This window comes from Uranotaenia lowii, chromosome 3, assembly GCF_029784155.1.
Source record: "Uranotaenia lowii strain MFRU-FL chromosome 3, ASM2978415v1, whole genome shotgun sequence".
NCBI classification, from domain to species: Eukaryota; Metazoa; Arthropoda; class Insecta; order Diptera; family Culicidae; genus Uranotaenia; species Uranotaenia lowii.
Genome location: NC_073693.1, coordinates 142,330,837 through 142,340,228, shown reverse-complemented (window position 1 = coordinate 142,340,228; position 9,392 = coordinate 142,330,837). Strand labels below are relative to the sequence as shown.

General features: G+C 41.8%; 1 protein-coding gene across 1 annotated transcript; it reads left to right on the top strand.

Annotated features, from left to right (window-relative positions):
• Nucleotides 1–75: 75 nt before the first annotated feature.
• On the top strand, nucleotides 76–2,747 carry LOC129751858 (eukaryotic translation initiation factor eIF1). The gene is made up of 3 exons (XM_055747601.1): nucleotides 76–404; nucleotides 1,834–1,991; nucleotides 2,070–2,747. Exons 1-3 carry the CDS (start codon nucleotides 377–379, stop codon nucleotides 2,214–2,216), a joined length of 333 nt encoding a protein of 110 aa, XP_055603576.1. The 5' UTR covers nucleotides 76–376; the 3' UTR covers nucleotides 2,217–2,747.
• Nucleotides 2,748–9,392: the final 6,645 nt, after the last annotated feature.

Here is a 9,392-nt window from a genome sequence, read left to right as displayed (position 1 = left end):
ATGATGACATCGATGATTCTGTGATCATCAGCAAAAACTTTCAAGCTCGCCCGCCCGCCTTGCTTGATCGCTCGCTCATTCATTTTTGGTCAGTCTACTCGACAACATCAACATAACGGTTGCTTGCTGTGCAAAGCAGAAGTGCGGGTTCGTTTGCTTTTTATTTCCTCACTACTACACTACCAACGTGTCAGTCAGTCATCTGTGGACAGCGCGTGTTTCATTCGTGATTTGCAGGCAGACTTTCTTACTACCCGCGCGGATATCGTCGAATCGAATTCCACACCAAGCACACTTCCGTGAGCAGAAGACAACCAGAGGCGTTCCAGCGGCAGCCGCAGATTAGTTTTTTCTCCGTGTCAATTTTGTTTGTCGTATGTCCATCCAGAATCTTAATACATTCGGTAAGTATCCAGCAAAAGTAGAGTTTGGTTGTTGCTTCCTGTGGTAGAAAATTCCTGAACTTTTTTGGGTAGTCAACTGCTGGCTGAGGCAATGTCACGAAATTCCAAGATGGCCGCACTCAGTATCGAAAGCAATATGAGAAAGCTTGCACGACTGGGGCGAATGATTTTTCGTTTCAATCTGCCTACTCGAGGTTTGATTTGGATAATTTTGATTTCTAATTTCAAATAAGAGAAAAAAACTTGAACAAAGTAGGTGATTTACTTGGGAGCACTCCTTTGTGAAGTACTCATAAATACGTAGCAACAAATAATCACCAGGAAAGCATTACTCATCGGTGCTTCTCACGGTGATGATGATGCTATTATTATTATCAGGTAGTTCAGCTTCAACTGATTGATTTTGTTTCAAGGGAATCTTCGTAAATTGAAATGCGGAAGTTGCTTGAAGTTTTAGCAAACCGTTGAAATTTAAACTTAAAAGTAGCATGTTTCCATACATCAATTCGATATTTGGTAAAAACAAACCTTAAAACATTCTACATGAATGTCTACATGCAAATGAATATTTTTGATAACTTTAGCGTCTGCTACCTGACCATGACATTTTGAAGTTATTTTTACTATAGTAAACATTAAGTTTACAAATATTTATTTATTTATTATTATCAAATCAATGGGCTCGGTTATTTTTACCTGGGAAAAGCTTTTTTTTCGATGTTTCGTTTATACCATTTTTTTAAGTACAAATTCTACACATTTTTGGCAGCACTGTAGAATAGAATCTGAACTTAACATCGAACGAAAAGTAAAAAAAGATTATCCATCTTTCTGGAAATGCAAAAACACCTGTGCTGATTCATTATGCTGAATTTTGAAGCCCTGCCAAACGAAGACATTAGGCTACCCCAGCCTTAATTCTCTGCTCAGAAAGTTATTTAAGTTTTCAGACCAATTCTGCTGGAAGAGTTAAAAACCGAATAAATGCCGTTGTCGTTGGCATCGTAAATCGCTAATTTTCTTAAAACAGCGTTTGGTATGATATTCAACAGATCGATTACTGCATGTTTTTCCAAACATTTGGAAAATGGCTTCAATATCTCCAATTCATTAAATTTTTTTGCTGTTTCTACAAATTTATTGTTGTTTTTTATTCTGGAGATTTTCAATTTTACTATTTATTCATCTCGGCTGTTCTTTCAAATGCTTGGTGTAGAAGTATATTCCGTTTTGAGTCTCACAAGCTAGACAATTAAGATCGTATTTCTTCGTGCTATTATTAAACGACCTGGCAACGGATCTCAACTTGTCAAAACTACCTTAAGTCGATGATCTCAAAATTTACAAAACCATGAACACACCGGCAAATTTTTCATTAAACTTGACAAAACATAAATCTGATTTATTTCTTCCCTTTTATTCAAAACAGACCCATTTGCGGATGCAATAAAGGGTGCAGATGATGATGTACAAGACGGACTCGTGCATATAAGAATTCAGCAGAGAAATGGTCGCAAAACACTAACCACTGTCCAGGGCCTGTCGTCCGAGTACGACCTGAAGAAAATCGTGCGAGCATGTAAGAAGGTGAAGTTGGATATTTAACGAAATGAGCTCATGTAAAATCCATGCTAACAATTTTTTCTACCCATCTCCCTCCAACAGGAATTCGCATGCAATGGCACTGTGATCGAACATCCCGAGTACGGTGAGGTTCTGCAGCTGCAGGGTGACCAGCGCGAAAACATCTGCCAGTGGCTGACCAAGTCGGGACTGGCGAAACCGGACCAACTCAAGGTGCACGGTTTCTAAGCTGTGCACTCACTCAACTACAGTTATCGTTGTTTTTGTCGTTGTCATCATCTCAAGTGTGCAACCCATCATACCGGTCGAAAAAACTATAGTGAAGAAAAATCCGCAGTAGCATCATCAACAGCTTCCCGAGATAAAAGTCCCGTCTCTTGGTTCTTTCATCTCGCTCGTTCCGTTACAGGAGGAAACATTGTCGGTGCGACTCGAGTGTACTAGTAGGTGGGTGGCAGTATCATGTTGGCGCAATTCGGACTCAATCAGCTCGAGAAAGAAGAGGGTGGTATTCGATCAAATGAAAAACAGCAGTAGTAGCAACAATAACTGGAAAAAAAATCATTCAACATTTGAAGTAAGAGGATCCATTTCTAGCTACAGACTTGAAAATCTCCATAATAAATGTAATCCCCCACGTCTGCTTCTCGATTTTGCGAGCTGTTTGGGAAACAGAATATTGAAAAAAAAATTAACTAAATAGTCTATTAGCGAGCGAATGAGAGACGGAGTGGTTCGGATTTGTTAGCAAAATGAAAACAGGTTTACTAAATGATTACTGAGAAATTAACACCATATTCTTCTTTGTCATGTGAAAAGGATTAGCGATCGTAAAATTTCTGTGTCCGATAAAACAAATGTTATTATGATGGGATGGATCTATCATAATGCAGAACATAGCTAAAAAGTAAATTATTTGACACATTAAAGCAAAGCTAATTGTTTAATAGTCATCGTTCTGAACAAGTTTGCATAGCAATGCGTTACTTTGAAAAATGCTGACATTAGAACTAAGAATAGTAATACGTTCAATCAGCTACTTAAAATATTTCACATCGTAAAATAATTTTTCATGTCACTTAGAATAACAATCATTCGCTCTAGTAAGCTCATATTTTTAGAAGGAAGGACCAGTTTTATAGAAAGATTAATGGACTCACTGCTCCTGAAAAAGAAGCATTGAAACATTTATAGTTCCAAAGTCATTCCTTTTTCTTATTTTTTTTCGACTTAACATAGTTTGTTTTGAATTTAATAGTTTTGAAATTTTTTTTTCCTTTTTTTTATTTGAATACCCATTTCATTTACAAATTTTTTTAAAGACTGTTTGCTAAAAAAAACTCAATCCATCAAATTAACAGGCATTACAATGAAGTGATTACGTGAAGTATACCCGTAGATGTAATTTGTACACCGTTATCGGCCTTTCATCCATTGGATGATACTAGCAAAGGCGATCATGTATTTAAATGCAATCGATGTGTTTAGAGAATGCGTTAGTTTCTTATCTATTACGGATAAGTAAGCGTGCGTCGTCACTTTTTGTCGTAAATAGCAAATTGATTTCCCCCGTAATTAAATTAGAAATTATGGAAAGTTGAACTTTGTAAATTTTGTTGACCGTTTCCTGCTTTCTACTTTTTGTTGAGTTCCGGATACTCTTCGATTTTTTCTCCTTTTCTTTATTGCTTTTAACAAAGCGAATTGAAAACAATTCACAATATAAATCCTACATCTTTGAATAAAGGACGTTAGTCAGTTAGTCTTCCATTTTTCATCCGAAACCGTCCAGTTCGCGTTTAAATAAAAAGTTTTTAGTAAGTAATAGGGTAACGGACTTATTTTGGACCAGAGGACCTATTTTGGACGACCTTGTCTAGCACTCTTATAAAGCATCTAATAAATGAAAAAAATAGTGGATTACATTAAGTGCCCGGGCATCAACAATATTTGCTAAAAAAAATTCATGATTATTTGTTTTATTAGAGAGCTAGACAAGGTGGTCCAAAATTGGTCCTCTGGTCCAAAATAAGTCCGTTACCCTATACAGATTTGTTACAATGTTAAATGATTTTTTGTGAACAAGTTATATTTATTCTTATATCCAATTCCTCGTATTCTACTGCTTCAAAGTACAGTTTTGAGTTAAATTCATTTTTTTTTTCAATGGAGTTAAACAACCACAGGGTCATTCTTAGGTTAAATTCAGTTAAAGAGGGACAGAAACTTATTACTTACCTTTTTTTTCGTTTTTACCAAACTTTCAAAGCAACGCCATCCCAACAATCAATCTAACCAAGGTACCGATGGTCGAATGATGACGACATAGATGGAGAAGACCAGGAATTTATCCTAAAGAAATTTGAAGATGCTAATGGAGTCTATCTATGAAACCGGTAAGCCAATTCATAAGTTTATTTATTTTACATCTATTTTATACCTACATCCACAATTGGGAAACCGTCAATCAAGGCCGATTCTAGTGGTGTAGTTACACAAGCACTGCGATACTTAACAAAAATATGAAAAATAACTTCACCTTTCTTGAACACTAAGTGAAAAGACTGTTCTACAGTAATTTTACCGAAGCATGTATTTTGGGATTTTTTTCTTAGACTATTAATAACTGAAAACGGAAGTGTTGTAGGTGAATAAATAATGCCTGAGAAATATATTGAAGTCACATAACGAGGTAGGGAAACAAGAGATGTATTGGTTTTAGTCAGGAGTGTCAAATTGACACTCTAGGGGCTGTATCGGGTAAAATTCCTGGGAGGAATGAGGGTTTAGTCGGATTAATGTAAAGCAAGTCGTCACAATATGTTCGGCAAAACGTTGAACCACTTCGATTAGTTTTACCGAACAAAATTTTGAGTGCTTGAAGAATTCCGTATGTTTAAATGTGTTTCTTTCTAGGTGCATTGCGGTTAGTGGAAATGTTTTTTTTTTATAAAGTTCAGTTTTTAAAAAACATTGAAAATCATACGTATATAGGTGTTTACTGACTAAATACTAAATGCTACCTGTTCTGACTGGTTTCACCAATAGAAATAAAACTCAAGCATAAATTCTTTCAAATTTTATTTTATTTAGGAACACGGTGATTAAATTTAATTCTGAATGCAAAATTGATTGACCTTATAAAATGGTTTTGACAAACACCCTATACTTTTTTGTATTTTTTATTCAGCTCTAATCAGGTAAACTTCACTTCGCTACGGGGTAGAAGATACCTTTTTGCGTTCAAATTTTTCTATGTATGGACATGTCCACAGAGAGGGGAGTAGGGTTTGGGTCGTGTGGACATACTTACTTCCAAAATATTTTTTAACCTTCCAAAGCCGTTCGTTAAATATGCGTTTCGGGGAAATTTGAGTTGTAGTTCGATTTCGTTCTCCTGGCTGTAAATGTTAACCGATATTGATGATATTATAACAATGATTAGGTAATTCTAATTATTCAAAATTTCAAAATTTAATCAATATGTATTACCAGGTTATAACATGGACATAACTTGACGAACATAATTCCTAAAATTCACTCGGTCCATGGCAACCGTTCCCCAATTTTTCGGACACCCCACGTTCGCCAGATCACGCTTCACTTGGTCTAACCACCTCGCTCGTTGCGCCCCGCTCGTCTTGTTCCTACCGGATTCGTAGCGAACATCTGTTTTGCAGGACAGTCGTCCGGCATTCTCGCAACATGTCCCGCCCAGCGTATCCGGCCTGCCTTCACCACCTTCTGGATGCCGGGTTCGCCGTAGAGTCGCGCGAGCTCGTGGTTCATCCTTCGCCTCCACACTCCGTTCTCCTGTACGCCGCCAAAGATGATTCTTAACACTCGTCGCTCGAATACTCAAAGCGTCCGCAGGTCTTCCTCGAGCAATATCCATGTCTTATGCCCGTAGAGAACAACCGGTCTAATGAGCGTCATATACAGGTTACATTTCGTGCAGCGGCTAAGTCTTCTCGACCGCAGTTGCTTGTGGAGTTCATAGTAGCCACGACTTCCGCTGATAATTCGCCTCCGGATCTCACGGCTGGTGTCATTGTCTGCGGTCACCAGTGAGCCGAGATAGACAAAGTCTTCGACTAACTCCAGCTCGTCGCCGTCGATCGTGACCTTGTTATTACTGGATAAGCAGGTTCGGTCGGTCTCGGATCCGCAGGCCAGCATGTACTTCGTCTTGGACGTATTAATCATCAACCCAATCCTTCCTGCTTCGCGTTTTAGTTTGCGGTAGATCTCCTCCACCGCCGCAGTTGATCTGCCGACTATATCAATGTCATCGGCAAAGCAGATAAGTTGACTGGATCTGTTGAAAATCGTGCCCCGCATTTCGCCCACCGCTCGTCGAATAACACCTTCTAGCGCCACGTTGAACATCATGCAGGATAGACCATCACCTTGCCGAAGCCCCCTGCGCGATTCGAATGAACTCGACAATTCACCCGAAATCCGCACACTGCGTTCCATCCATCGTCGCCTTGATCAGTCTAATCAGCTTCCAGGGAAAGCCGTTCTCGTCCATGATTTTCCATAGCTCGTTACGGTGGATCGTGTCGTAGGCGGTTTTGAAGTCGATGAATAGATGGTGCGTAGGGACTTGGTTTTCCCGGCATTTTTTGAGGATTTGCCGTAATATGAATATCTGGTCCGTCGTTGACCGTCCCTCCATGAAGCCGGCCTGATTACTTCCCACGAATCTGTTTGCTTATGGCGTTAGGCGGCGGAGTAGGATTCGAGAAAACACTTTGAAGGCGGCATTGAGGACAGTGATCGCTCGGTAGTTCTCACAGTCCAATTTGTCGCCCTTCAACTATCAACCGGTGTAGGCAATCGGCCAACTTGTCCGGGCCCTTTTTGATGAGCTCAGCTGCGATGCCATCCTTCCCAGCCGAATTGTTTCTATTCAGCTGGCGAATGGCTTCCTTAACTTGACTCATCGTTGGGAGTGGCTCCTTTACGTCATTGGCTACGCCGGCGATGTTCCTCCCCCCACCGTCTTGATCTCCTGCATATGCGCCGTTCAGGTGTTCATCGAAGTGCTGCTTCCAACTTTTGATCACCTCACGATTGTCCGCCAGGATGCCCCCGTCCTTCCCGGCACATTTCGGCTTGCGGCACGAAGCCTTTGCGGGATGCGTTGAGTTTCTGATAAAACTTTCGTGTTTCTTGGGAACGATGCAGCTGCTCCAGCTCCTCGAGCTCCTCCTCCTCCAGGCGGAACTTTTTCTCCTGGAAAATTCGGACTCGCTGCCTCTTCCGCTGTCGGTGATTTTCCACATTTCGACGGGTGTCTCTTTGCACTACAGCCGCCCGCGCAGCCTTTTCTTCGTCCATCACCCTCCTACACTCCTCGTCGAACCAGTCGTTCCGTCGAGTTCGCTCCACATAACCGATGACGTTCTCCGCAGCACTGTTGATGGCTGTCTTGATGGTATCCCAACAGTCCTCGAGAGGGGCTTCGTCAAGCTCGCCCTCCGCCGGCAGCGCTGCTTCGACCGATTGCGCGTAGTCTGCCGCGACCTCAGGTTGCTCAGTCGTGCGATATTTAACCGAAGCGGGCGCCGGTTTCGTGTGTTGTTCACTACGGAGAGTTTTGGGCGCATCTTCACCATCACCAGATAATGGTCTGACTCGATGTTGGTGCCTCGACATGATCTGACGTCGATGATGTCCGAGAAGTGCCGGCTGTCAATCAAAACGTAGTCGATCTGTGATTGCGTTTGGTACGGTGATCTCCAGGTGTACTTGTGTGGGAGGCGGTGGTGAAAAAAGGTACTACGTACGGCCATTCGTTTGGAGGCGGCGAAATCAATGAGTCTGAGGCTGTTTTCGTTGGTCAGCTGGTGCGCACTGAACCTTCCAATTGTCGGTTTGAATTCCTCCTCCTGGCCGACCTGAGCATTGAAATCCCCGATGACGATCTTGATATCATGTTTTGGGCGACGGTCGTATTCACGCTCCAGCTGCGCGTAAAATTCGTCTTTGTCGTCACCGGTACTTCCGAGGTGAGGGCTGAGGGCACATCCCGATCACGCGCTTTTGCGTCTTTCCCATCACTATAAAAGCTGTTCCAAGCTCGTGTGTATTGCCACAGCTCTGGTAGATGGCACGACCATCTGGGTACGTTCGTACCGTGGAGCCCTTCCAGCATACCTCCTGCAGCGCTACGATGTCGAATTTGCGGCTCTTCAATTCGTTGGAGAGCACGTGGGTACTGCCCACAAAATTTAGAGATCGACAGTTCCATGTTCCAAGTTTCCAATCGCTAGTCCCTTTTCGTCGCGTGGGTCTTTGCCGATTTCCATCCGAAATTTGTTGTTCGTTGTTCGTTGCTTATGTTTTTTGTAGTCACGGGCTCGCAAGACCCGCAGCTAACCCCACTATCTCGCAGGAGGACCGTCGTGATGTTGCTGTTTTGGGTCCCGAACACCACCAGGACGTTGTTGCATTCCGCACGCCGCCCCTGACATGGAGAACAGACGCGTACAAAGCCCCCTGACTCAGTCTGCATGCGACCAAAGCATCCACCGGGGTTGGGTACCCGATCTCCGCTAAGGTTGCTCGCACCCCAGCTAGCACCACGGGGAGGTAGAGAATCGGAGTTGCAGACAAGAGGTGATATGACCACTACCCGAAGGTTGGGTGTATGGGGTCTCGAGTTGCACATTGTCTACCGTTCACTAGCCTTCTTTTCCTATCTGGTTGTTTAGAATGTAAGGATTGTTTCAATATAGAGTTTTTCATCGAGAGCCAGCTAGTTTACGAGAAATTTGCAATTGAAAAAGATGATCATCTCGACATCGTAGTTGAAAATAAAAAATTCCAAAAAAGTCGCTGTAAACATCCGCTACTGTCTGAATCGTATCTTTTTCACAGTTATTGGAGTGTTAGAATCGCAGAGACCCTACTTCCCTGCGCTAGCTCAACAGGGGAAAATGTATTGATCACCGGAGAAACTTTTACAACAATTAGAACAATTAAAACTGTGATTCTTGGGCGGACTTTTTAAACCTTTTTAAACTTTATAGAAACAAACAAAAGAGAGAAATATTCTTGGTTTTACAGGGAATGCACTTTTAATTAAAGAAAGACTCGACAATTTGGATGAAAGAAAAGACCATACAAAGTTTATTCAGGAAATTTTCAATTCACTTTTCTTTGTGAGTTTTGTTTCTCGAATTTCACTGGTTTGTTAGAAAAAAATGGTAAGATGAATAGATTTTAATTTTGTACTTGCGCTTTTTATTTTTTTTATCTCGATGATCTCGTTGCGGCCGTTTCTCGGTGGTCGACTACTGGTGGGGGACGTCTACTGGAACGACGTAACGGGATCAGGTGAAATCAGGAACAGGACGGAATCCGGAATCGCTCTTTGGGCAATTCCCGCAACAA